Below are 12519 nucleotides of genomic sequence, written 5' to 3' on the forward strand. Positions count from 1 at the left end.
CAACTTCCCAAAGTGCTGGGATTACAGGGGTGAGCCACCACGCCCAGCTGTAAAGATTCTTTAACATATCTCTTATAAATTTATAAAATCTAAAATCTTAGAATTAGAAAGAATTTACAGATAATTTAGTTTAACTTTGGCCTCATTTTACAGAGAAGGAAACCAGACCTAGCAGAGGATATGTTTTGCTCAAGGATAAAACTCAGGTTTCTGAACTCCCAGATGACAACTAATACATTATTAATTACAAATAACTATATATAACTTCTGTTTGATAATGCCTTTAGGTAGTAACCTCTAAAATAGCCACATCAGCATTTTTCTAAGCCAGTTCCTGAATGCCCACTTTGTGTCTGATTCCTCCAATCCAGTGCAGTGTACATTTTACATACTTGCTCTGGCAATGAGGAAACAGCATTCATTTTCATTTTCAATCTTGGGTCTCAGCATAATTTGGTATATAACACTGCAGTCGACTGTACCCTGTAAAGCTTTAAAGGGATGGTATTCCAAGAATTAGTATTAGTCTGAAAAACCAAGTGTTTTGTTTCTCTTTCACTTTTTTACACATCCGTGGTTCCTGGGGGTAAAATAAATGTTTTCACTCTAATGGGTGCAGTGGAGGGAGGCATTCTAAGTGGAAGGAAGAGCATATACAAAAGCCTAGAGGCCTCCTGAGACATCAGGAGGTGTTTGGGGCCCTTCAAGCAGTTGGTATGACTAGAGCACTTTGGCCCCACAGAGAGATGAGTCAAGAGCCAGACCTGCTCTACTCCGCATACCTTGAACTTTAGCTTGAAGGCAGTGGGGAGCTATTGAAGGATTTACAGCAGAGGAATTACAAAATATAGTTGCTTTTAATTATTATTATTATTATTTGAGACAGAGTCTTACTCTGTCACCCAGCCTGGAGTGCAGTGGCATGATCTCAGCTTACTGCAACTGCCGCCCCCCAGGTGGGTTCAAGTGATTCTCCTGCCTCAGCCTCCCCAGTAGCTGGGATTACAGGTGTGCACCACCACACCCGGCTAATTTTTGTATTTTTAGTAGAGATGGGGGTTTCGCCATGTTGGCCAGGCTGATCTCGAACTCCTGACCTCAGGTGATCCGCCCGCCTGGCCCTCCCTCAGTGCTGGGATTACAGGTATGAGCCACTACGCCTGGCTGCTTTTAATTATTTTGATCACAAAGATAATATATGAATACATTTTAATATAAACTCAACTATTAAATCCAAAGTCAAAGTTCTTCACCACTCCCTCCATCCCCAGTTCCTCCTCGGAGGTAATCACTTTGCTGCTTGGTACATATCTCTCCAAACATTTTAAAAAGTGCATTCACAGCCGGGCGCAGTGGCTCACGCCTGTAATCCCAGCCCTTTGGGAGGCCGAGGCGGGTGGATCACGAGGTCAAGAGATGGAGACCATCCTGGCCAACATGGTGAAACCCCATCTCTACTAAAAATACAAAAATTAGCTGGGTGTGGTGGCAGGCACCTGTAGACCCAGCTACTCGGGAGGCTGAGGTAGGAGAATTGCTTGAATCTGGGAGGCGGAGGTTGCAATGAGCCGAGATGTGCCACTGCACTCCAGCCTGGCGACAGAGCAAGACTCCGTATCAAAAAAAAAAAAAAAAAAGTGCATTCACTTATGTATACACATGCATAGAGATATTTCTGGATCTGGGATTATTTTGTGTGTTTTCAAACAAATATTATCCTGTGAAAAGATAAATTAAGAGGGACAGAGCTTGGGTTTGGGCAATTCTGAGAGCCAGCTGGCTGTTTACTTTGCTTGGTGTTCACAGCATATTTTGTGAACATTCCAGTTTTTCTGTGAGATTCTCACAGATGAATTGGTACTGTGGGAACCATCTGGCAGACCCCAGCCACAACAGCTGCAAATCCTTACAGCCATGTCTACCAGGTCAGCCTGCACTGGGACCTGCCTGAATCAAAAGTTTGCTGCCTGCATTTGTGCATTACAATTCAGCTGGAATTCACAGATATTAAATGTTCTTTGTTGGGATTAGGAAATGGACAATGTGCTTGCCACTTGCCATGTGTTATGGAACAACTGAGGACACAAACATGACCATGGGTTCCCTTTCTGAAACAATTAAAACATTTATTATTTTTGGATTGGTCTACATTGTAATAAAAGTTGATATATAAAAAAACGTATCTACAGAACAATGACTTTTAACATACGGGTATATCCATAGATTAGGTCTTAGTAAAGCTGTTACTAAATGGGGTCTAGGGATGGGGTCTAAGGAATAGTTTCAGGAATAAATGTGGAAATGGGGATAGATTTATTTATTCCACTCATTAATACATTCAATATAGTTTTTTGGTGGGGGCAGATGAGGTCTCTCGCTTTGTCACCTAGGGTATGGTGCAGTGGCTTCCACCTCTGGGCTTAACAGATTCTCCCATCTCAGCCTCCTGAGTAGCGGGGACTACAGGTGTGCGTCACCACGCCCGGCTAATTTTTGTATTTTTTTGTACACACAGGGTCTCCCAGGTTGCCCAGGCTGGTCTCGAACTCCTGGGCTCAAGCAATCCGTCCACCTTGGCCTCCCAAAGTGCTGGGATTACAGTCAATATACATTTAGTACCTATTATTTATGGGCTAATCATGTGCTAACGGACTGGTTGAATCACTCTATCCCCTTTGCTCTAGATTGAAGCTTCGAGACCACCTGGGAAAATAGACAACTAATGTAATGAATATCCATAACTAGTTTCACAGACAACCAGTAGTTTGCAAGTTATTCTACCAGTTAAACGATTCCAAATATTGGAGAAAAGGCCCCCAAGTTAAAATACTCCATGGAAACATGCTCTATACATCTATGTGGTGCTTACAATAAAAGATGACTTCCTGCGACTGACTTGTAACTCCAAAAGAAGTGATTTAGAGAAAAAAAAAAGAAAGAAAAAAAGAAAAAGTTAAGTATGTCACCGCGCTCTTGGGAAATGCTTTTGGGATTTGTCCAAGTTCTAGAGTGGAACCCAAGGCTCCTGAGCCAGGGGACAGAAGTGATAACTAAATAGGATGCAATTTAGTTGGAATCTTCCCTGACCTTAATCCCATAAACAGTTGCCTACGTAAGGGCAAAGTCTACAGGCCCTAAAACAGGGTACAAGCTTTCCCTAAAACATATTAGAGAGAGGCACTTTCAACAGGACCTTGTTGCAGGATCCCTAAAAAAAATTCAAAACAAGGAGATTTACATGTTATTCACCTTATCATAATTTCAGAAATACTTTACTAATAAAAAAGGAGTCGTGACGTCTGGAACACCTTGAGACGTGACGTCTGCAACACCTTAACAATGATTATAAATGTATTAATATTCTGATTTTAAGGGAAAAGTGATGAAGGAACAGTAAGATGGGTGGGCGTATGTTCCCAGAAATCCCCAGAACATCAAAAAGGAAGTGGGGGCTTTGAGTGGAGGACTGCGGAGAGCGTCTACGGTTGTGTCAAACGAAAAAAACTGTTCCTAAGAAAAGAGTATACAAAGTTCTGTTCACCAAAGCCTGGAACCCAAAGGTGTCCCTCCAAAGCTGTACACGACAGAGAAAACCCGAACTGAAAGCAGAACAAGGTCCCAAGGGGCCAGGCGCCTCCTCCTCCTCCTGGGTACGCAAGTCAGACATGAGAACTAGGGATAACTCAGCCCTCTCCCCACGTCAGCCGCCGCCAAGGATCCCACGGAGCCTACCCCCGCACCCGTCGCCGTGGCGACCGCCGGAGCCACGCAGCACCGCCCCTTCCTCGAGACGTGGCCCCGCCCCCTCAGAACCCGGAAGCAGGAGTCTGGCGCCCGCTGTGCGGCGGTCGGGAGGGGGGAGCGCGCCGGCCCAAGCTCGCTCGGCCACGCGCCCCGCCCCTCAGAGGCTGGCCTCCCGCGCGCTCCGCACGGCCTGCTGCGCCCGTGGGTCCCGAGCGCTCCGCCGCCCGCCCCGACCCGGGCCCAGCCGCCTCCACGGCCCGCGCTCGTACAGGAGCACAGAGCGGCCTCCTGAAGGAGGGGAAGGGACGTGGGGGCGGCCACGGCAGGTGAGGGTGGGCGAAGCCTGGGAAGCAGCTGGGTGTGCGGTATGCGGGGTTGTAGGTGTGTGTGTGGCGCGTGGCTGCTTTGGTTGGTGTGACTTTGTGAGTGTGTTCTGAGTGGGCCGGTCCATGTGACCACGCACGTGATCACGTGCCCTTGTGAGTGTGTGTCTGGGGCCGAATCTGGGCTGCGGGGTGGTCTGTGTGCTTGTGACCCTGCCTTTGTGTGGCTGTCACCGGTGGGACTGGCGGGGAGCTGTGTGTGAGTCTCCAGCGGGAGGTGGGGGCGGCAGAGGGCTTAACCGGGGCATCCTCCTGTAAACCCATCCTGGGGCTACAAGACTGCAGCCCCGGAACATTTCTTTCTTTCTTTTCTCAGCAAACTTTTAAGAACTCTGAGCAGAGGCCAGTAATTTTGGAGACAAGACCTCGGCCTGAAAGTGACAGATGTCTTTGTTGTTGCTGAGTGTGGGCCAGGTGTGAGGTTTGTGAACGGGGGATGAGGAACAGAGCGGGACCGGAGTGTCTCATTTTTCCTCTTCTCGTTTTCCTCGGGAGTTACAAGTTAGACATTTATGCTGCTTCCTTTGTCTCCACCTACACTGGTTCGGCTCCTTTTGGCACAAAGATTCAACAAATTGAGGAGTAACTTTCTTTTTTTTTTTTCGAGACGGAGTCTCGCTCTGTCACCCAGGCTGGAGTGCAGTGGCGCGATCCCAGCTCACTGCAAGTTCCGTCTCCCGGGTTTGCGCCATTCTCCTGCCTCAGCCTCCTGAGTAGCTGGCACTACAGGCGCCCGCCACCACGCCCGGCTAATTTTTTGTATTTTTAGTAGAGATGAGGTTTCACCGTGTTAACCAGGATGGTCTCGATCTCCTGACCTCGTGATCCGCCTGCCTCGGCCTCCCAAAGTGCTGGGATTACAGGCGTGAGCCACCGCGCCTGGCCACTGAGGAGTAACTTAATAGCTGTGTCCAAATTCCAAAAGCTTTTTTACCAAGAGCATGAGAAGAAATGTCACAGATGCCAGGTAGGCAGCTTTTCCTCCCATAAGGTTTAGAGATAATACAATGAAGAAAAGAGGGATAGATCCCACCTGAAGTGATCTAAGAAAAGGATAGCTGTGTACTTCTGTGGTGAGGGATGGAGACATGCATTAAAAAGCCAGTTGCATCTCCCAGAGACTCTCAGCTTCTAATATTTTGTTATGGCTAGTATTTATAATCACGGATTGTCCATAATGCACATCACCTATAGATTGAAATAAAGTAGCAGAAACCTCTGACTGGTTATGCTGGTTATGTGACTTAAACATTGATAAAGGTGATTTTGTTGACTTTAAAGTGGCAGATTCTGTTGAAGCCCTGAGGGATAGGGGCATAGTCACAACTGGCAGTTTTTTTTGTTTGTTTATTTGTTTTTTGAGACAGAGTCTCACTCTGTCGCCCAGGCTGGAGTGCAGTGGTGCGATCTCAGCTCACTGCAACCTCCGCCGCCCAGGTTCAAGCGATTCTCCTGCCTCAGCCTCCTAAGTAGCTGGGATTACAGGCGCCCATCACCGCGCCCAGCTAATTTGTTTTTGTTGTTGTTGTTGTTTTGTTTGTTTTTTTGAGATGGAGTTTCGCTCTCATTGCCCAGGCTGGAGTGCAATGGTGCGATCTCGGCTCACCGCAACCTCCGCCTCCCGGGTTCAAGTGATTCTTCTGCCTCAGCTTCCTGCATAGCTGGGATTACAGGCATGCGCCACCATGCCCGGCTCATTTTGTATTTTTAGTGGAGACGGCCTGGCCAACATGGTCAGGCCAGTCTTGAACTCCTGACCTCAGGTGATCCACCCGCCTCAGCCTCCCAAAGTGCTGGGATTACAGGTGTGAGCCACTGCACCCAGCCACAGCTGGCAGTTTTTATTGTCCAGCAGCACAAGGGCCAGAGAAGACAGGGAGTCCACAGCACACCCTGAAGAGGGGTTTCCTTAGGCAAGATTAAGGCTAATATTGTGGCTCTTTTCCCACCAGCATGAACAGGTGCTTTTGTTTTTGTGAAGAACAAAATCATGAGAGATCAAATCAGTTTTGAGCTCATGGTCCACATTCTTTCTTATTCAGTACTGACCAGTTTGGTCACAGTCTCAGTTAACCTTTGCCATATATAGAATATTCTTCTTATGATTTGGAAAAGTATACCCCTTTGGTGGATGAAAGAGAGCTAGGAGAACAAACTTTCCGATTCATACCACTCACAGCTGCTTTCCCTTTGCAGCAGTGATCTTTTTTTCACTTAGACGTCAGTTGGTCAGATGCAACATTTGGTATCCATTTGACCTTTCATGTACTGCCAAACTAGCACAAGTGTTAAAATTACTTGTCTCTACAAAAATTTAGTCACAGCGGAGTGGAATCTCTCCATCTTGTAAGATTACTTTTAACACGTTGGCATACTGAGGTAGTTGTGAATTATTCTGAAGACTGTTGGTAAGGAACATCTTTCTATTTACTGCTATGGGAAAGAAGAGGATGACCGCGTGAATATGTGTGCCTGTGTATGTGTGTATTTGTAAGGTGGTTTGGTTTGTGCATTGCAACTGATTCCAAAGCTATGAATGATTTATCCCATTTGGTGACTCTAGAAGCACACTTTCTGGCTTTAGTTAGCTAAGGTGTTTTATAAATCTATTGAGTAGATGTTATTTGCTAAACATGTTTTTTATTTTCCCTCCTTTAGAATAGATTGTTTCTAATAATGCAATACTAGGAAATGTCTCCATTAAGAAGTATTTAGATGATATCGGAGTATTTCAAGTCTGTCCGGGTAGAAAATATTCCAGAATTAAGGGTATGTGCTAGTTGCTTTCAATTAAAAGTTATAATCAACTTAGAGAAAGCCTATAGTTAAAATGGCTTAGTTTTTTTTTTTTTTTTTTTTTTTTTTTGAGACAGACTCTTGCTCTGTCGCCCAGGCTGGAGTGCAATCTTGGCTCACCGCAACCTCCGCCCGCTGGGTTCAAGTGATTCTCCTGCCTCGCCTCCCAAGTAGTTGGGATTACAGGCGGCCACTGCCATGCCTGGCTAATTTTTTTTTGTATTTTTAGTAGAGACGGGGTTTTGCCATCTTGGTCACGCTGGTCTTGAACTCCTCACCTCAGGTGATCCACCTGCCTCAGCCTCCCAAAGTGCTGGGATTACAGGCGTGAGCCGCCGCGCCTGGCAAAATTTTTTAACATATTAATTTTTTTTTGTTTTTTTGAGATGGAGTCTCGCTCTGTTGCCCAGGCTGGAGTGCAGTGGCACGATCTCAGCTCACCGCAACCTCTGCCTCCCGGGTTCAAGTGATTCTCCTGCCTCAGCCTCCCGAGTAGCTGGGACTACAGGCGCACGCCACCACGCCAGGCTAATTTTTGTATTTTTAGTAGAGACGGGGTTTCACTATCTTGGCCAGGCTGGTCTTGAACTCCTAACCTCGTGATCCACCTGTCTCAGCCTCCCAAAATGCTGGGATTACAGGCGTGAGCCACTGTGCCTGGACTTAACATATTAATATTTAAGATAAAATGGATGTGCAAAGAATTACTTTCTTTATTTCAGTATATAACTATATCGGTGCACACTAATTTTCAGTATAAGACTGGATGATGATTTTCTTGGTACTTTAAAGCAACTTATGATTTTAACACACTTTTCAAAAATTACCATCTTAGCTTTGAGAAGAGAGACCATTATCACAATCTCAAGGTTGTAAATCAAATTTAGTGTTGGAATGTCTACATCTGCTGTCTCCTCAGGGTTCAGCTTAGTACGTCTCCAAGGTCACAGTTGAGTCTACTGAGGGCTCTGTGTTCCTGAGGGAGCAGATCTCGAGGGCCACCAAGGAAGAGTTCCATTGAGTTTAGAATCCCCTGTTCCTTGCCAGTCCAGAGAACTCCCTTTAAAACGACAGTTCAGAGTCAGCCCGGGAGTTAAGTCCTGGAGTCTCACCTCATGTTAGCCGTGCTAGGATCAAGGCTTGCTCTTGAGGTAGAGGAAGTGGTACAAAGCAAATATTTGAATCCTTCCTGGTGGAATTTACTCACTTGGCAATAAGAATCTGCAACAGGGAACTGTAATTTCAGTTTCCTGTTATGACATAGCACAGATGCCTGAGCAAAGAGGGGCAGCCTTTTAATTGAGGATGTTCAGCTAGGCCAAAGCTCACAGATGCCAGGGTTAGAAGGATGGCCCAGTTCATTCTCCTTAAAATGTAGTTATTCATTTAATCAAAAGATAATGCCTGCTGTGTGCCAAGCACTGATCTAAGCTTTGGGGACACAGTGGTAACACAGTCATAGATGAGAAAACAAACTCCAAAAGGATCAAGATTTATCTAAGATCACAGAGCTATGAAAACCAGAAGTCACTAAGCTCACAACAAAAGACTACACATTTTTTCCTAAGGGAAAATGTTTCATTTTGTTGCTAGTTATAGTGCCTTCAAGTTTACATTATAGATCTTTCTGAGGACATTGTGTAACTTTTAATCGTGTCCATATGAGTGGCAAATTTGTCTGTATTTTGCATTAAGAACTACATGTAGGCCAGGCACGGTGGCTCATGCCTGTAATCCCAGCACTTTGGGAGGCCGAGGCGGGTGGATCATGAGGTCAGGAGCTCGAGACCAGCCTGACCAAGATGGTGAAACCCCGTCTCTACTAAAAATACAAAAAATTAGCCAGGCACAGTGGCAGGCGCCTGTAATCCCAGCTACTCGGGAGGCTGAGGCAGGAGAATCACTTGAACTCGGAGGGTGGAGGTTGCAGTGAGCCGAGATCACACCACTGCACTCCAGCCTGGGCGACAGAGTGAGACTCTGTCTCAAAAAAAAAAAAAAAAAAGGAACTACATGTGAATTTCTGGTTATGTGCCATTACAGTTAGATTTATGGTGTATTGTGAATTTATCAGGAAGCAGGCTTAACTTAAACTTCTTTCTCTAGGCTGGGTGTGGTGGCTCACACCAGTAATCCCAGCACTTTGGGAGGCAAGATGGGAGGATTGCTTGAGCCCAGGAATTAGAGACCAGTGCGGGCAACATAGGGAGGCCCCCAACTCTACAAAAAATAAAAAATTCACCTGCGGTGGTGGTGTGTGCCCATTGTCTCAGCTACTCAGGAGGCTGAGGTTGAGATAATCGCTTGAGCCTCAGAGGTCAAGGCTGCAGTGAGCTGTGATTGTGCCACTGAACTGTAGCCTGGACACAACAGAGCAAGACTCTGTCTCAAAAATTTAAAAAGTCAAAAAACATCAACTCCTTTCTCTAGCATGGACTATCCCTATAATCAGACAGGAGCATCTTTATTTAAGGGATTCTTAAGGTAAAGTCAAAAGATAACTGCTGGTACTGCAGTTGAGAATTAAGACAGGAAGTATGGTGTCAGAAAAGGCTGTCTCACATCTGGTCCTAGCATTGCCATGTGGTCTTGGGTAAGTCATTTAAATTTTCTAGACCAGATTCCTTTTCTGGAAGAACTAAGGGCGTTGGAATAATTTCTTTAAGAGCTCTTCTGGTGGCTGGGCATGGTGGCTCACGCCTGTAATCCCAACACTTTAGGAGGCCAAGGTGGGTGGATCACCTGAGGTCAGGAGTTCGAGACCAGCCTGGCCAACATGGGGAACCCCTATCTCTACTACAAATACAAAAATTAGTTGGGCATGGTGGCGGACACCTGTAATCCCAGATACTCGGGAGGCTGAGGCAGGAGAATCACTTGAACCCCAGGAGGTGGAGGATGCAGTGAGCCGAGATCGCGCCACTGCACTCCAGCCTGGGCAACAAGACTGAGACTGTCTCAAAAAAAAAAAAAAGAGCCCTTCTGATTCTGTGATTGTAGTATTTCACCAAATTATTTTCCGTAGTTTGAGTATATACTGACAAAATAGCCAGTTTCCTTGGTTTTCTTCTTTAAAATATTATTGGTATAGCTAGATCAGACTCTACATTTAGTTCTGATGTAAACATGAATTCTTGACATAAAATATCACATGCTTTTATTTCAGGATTAACCTCCATTTCAGCTAATCATGGGAGAGATTAAAGTCTCTCCTGATTATAACTGGTTTAGAGGTACAGTTCCCCTTAAAAAGGTATGTATGGTTTTACTATACCTCTTATTTGCAAAATCTGGTATTGTTTTTGTGTGTGATTTAGATGTCATGTCTTAGTAGTGTTTGAGAGTAAAGGTTATTGCCAAGTATGATGACTCTGGGTTGCAGAGGATGAAGTTCACCACTTCCCTGTCATGTACAGTCAACTTTTGAGACTCATTTTAGAGCGAAAGCAGGTATAACTGTACCCATTTTATTTATTTATTTATTTATTTATTTTATTTATTTATTTTTGAGATGGAGTCTCGCTCTGCCATCCAGGCTGGAGTGCAATGCACTGCGTGATCTTGGCTCACTGCAACCTCTGCTTCCCAGGTTCAAGCGATTCTCCTGCCTTAGCCTCCCAAGTAGCTGGGATTACAGGCATACGCTACCACACTCAGCTAATTTTTGTATTTTTAGTAGAGGCAGAGTTTCACCATGTTGGCCAGGCTGGTCTCGAACTTCTTACCACAAGTGATCCGCCCGCCTTGGCCTCCTGAAGTGCTGGGATTACAGGTGTGAGCCACCGCACCCAGCCTGTACTCATTTTTTACAATTGCTTTTACGTATACAAGCAAGCAGGTAGTATGTACTCTTCTGTATAGTTTAGTGGAAAGTTTACAGCAACTGTATAGTAAGTACAGTCAGATTATATTCCTGTTCCTCAGATTTAAGAATGGGGTCACATTATAGAACTTCTGTTTGCAATGACATACTCATTCTGCCACAGTCATCTTCTAGAAGCTTTATTTTCCTGGGATGTTTGAAAACCCAAAACACTTATATTGCAGTTGAGTATTGACTCTGCTTGCCAAATTAATCCCAGATGTTTAGGGATCACACTAGACAAAGGCAGTTCAAGTCACTGAGTAGAGTAAAACCTTTGCTGATTCCCTTGCAGAAGTGTTAGAATCCAGTGATCTTAAGATCTTTTGCAGCTGTTTGTGATGGCTCATGCCTGTAATCCTAGCACTTTAGAGACCTAGGAGGATCATTTGAGGCCAGGAGTTTGAGACCAGCCTGGGCAACATAGCGAAACTCTGTCTCTATAAAAAAATGAAAAAATTAGCCAGGCGTGGTGCTGTGCACCTGTAATCCCAACACTTCGGAAGGCCGAGGCAGGAGGATTGCTGGAGCCTAGGAATTTGAGATCAGCCTGGGCGATATGATGAGACCCTTCCTCTACAAAAACTAGAAAAAAATTAACTGGGCATGTTGGTGCACGCCTATAGTCCCAGATACTCAGCAGGCTGAGGTGGGAGGATTGCTTAAGCCCAGGAAGTCAAGGTTGCAGTGAGCTGTGATCGTGCCACTGCACTCCAGCCTGGGTGACAGAGCCAGACCTTGTCTCAAAAAAAAAAAAAGAAAAGAAAAGTAAAAATGTGAGTGGCAAAATACACAGGGCAAAAACATGAGTGTGAGATACGTTATCACCATCTGTGACCTGTGGAAGTCCAAAGGGGAACTGTTAGGCCTCTCTGGACTTTGCCTTGCTCCATTTGTCTGCTCCTAGTGATGCCAGTGACCCTGGTTAGTGTGCTGCCACCCACAGAGTGACACTGTGGAGTCCATAGCCCTGCTAGTGAGGAGCTCTCAGAAAAAAGAGCCTGGAGGCCTTGAGTTTTTTAATATGAAAGTAGAATAAATACTGATTTGCATTGTCAAATGTTCAAGCAGTTAATGTAGTTTTCTAAATACCACCAAAAGTCAGAGAAAACAAAAATTAAACTAGGATGCAGTGAATAATAATAATAGCTAATATTTCTAGGACACTTAACATCTGCCAGACTCTGCTGAGCATTCTTGCCTCAGCTTGCCTTTTTTTTTTTTTTAAGAGACAGGATCTCTCCCTCTGTTGCTCAGGCTGGAGTGTTGTTGTATTTTTATTTATTTATTTATTTATTTTATTTTAAAGAGACAGGATCCAGGCTGGGCACGGTGGCTCACGCCTCTAATCCCAGCACTTTGGGAGGCCAAGGTGGGTGGATTATGAGGTGAGGAGTTCGAGACCAGCCTGACCAGTATGGTGAAACCCTGTCTCTACTAAAAATACAAAAAATTAGCTGGGCATGAGGGTGCATGCCTGTAATCCCCGCTACTTGGGAGGCTGAGGCAGGAGAATCACTTGAACCTGGGAGGCGGAGGTTGTAGTGAGCCGAGATCGTGCCACTGTACTCCAGCCTGGGCTACAGAGCGAGACTCTGTCTCAAAAAAAAAAAAAAAAGAGAGACAGGATCTCCCTCTGTTGCTTGGGCTGGAGTGTTGTGCAATCATATAGCTCAATGCAACCTTGAACTCCTGGGCTTAAGCGATTGTTGTGTCTCAGCCTCACAAGTAGCT

The 12519-nt window shown here is 45.3% G+C and overlaps 1 protein-coding gene across 6 annotated transcripts in view; it reads left to right on the plus strand.

The window, feature by feature from the left end:
- The first annotated feature begins 3821 nt into the window (after window positions 1–3821).
- The window catches only part of SPG21 (SPG21 abhydrolase domain containing, maspardin), a 28516-nt gene continuing 19818 nt past the window's right edge, over window positions 3822–12519 (plus strand). For 2 of the 6 annotated variants that reach the window (XM_055278151.2, XM_063638985.1), the window contains exons 1-2: window positions 4444–4548; window positions 10090–10176. In XM_055278151.2, coding sequence (XP_055134126.1) covers window positions 10114–10176 — 63 coding nt within the window. In that variant the 5' untranslated portion in view covers window positions 4444–4548; window positions 10090–10113. Of the gene's footprint in view, window positions 4110–4443; window positions 4549–4896; window positions 5095–6785; window positions 6897–10089; window positions 10177–12519 lie in introns of those variants that run through there. The other 4 variants (XM_063638984.1, XM_063638983.1, XM_063638982.1 and 1 more) reach the window with 4 other exon arrangements.

This window comes from Symphalangus syndactylus, chromosome 5, assembly GCF_028878055.3.
Source record: "Symphalangus syndactylus isolate Jambi chromosome 5, NHGRI_mSymSyn1-v2.1_pri, whole genome shotgun sequence".
NCBI lineage: Eukaryota > Metazoa > Chordata > Mammalia > Primates > Hylobatidae > Symphalangus > Symphalangus syndactylus.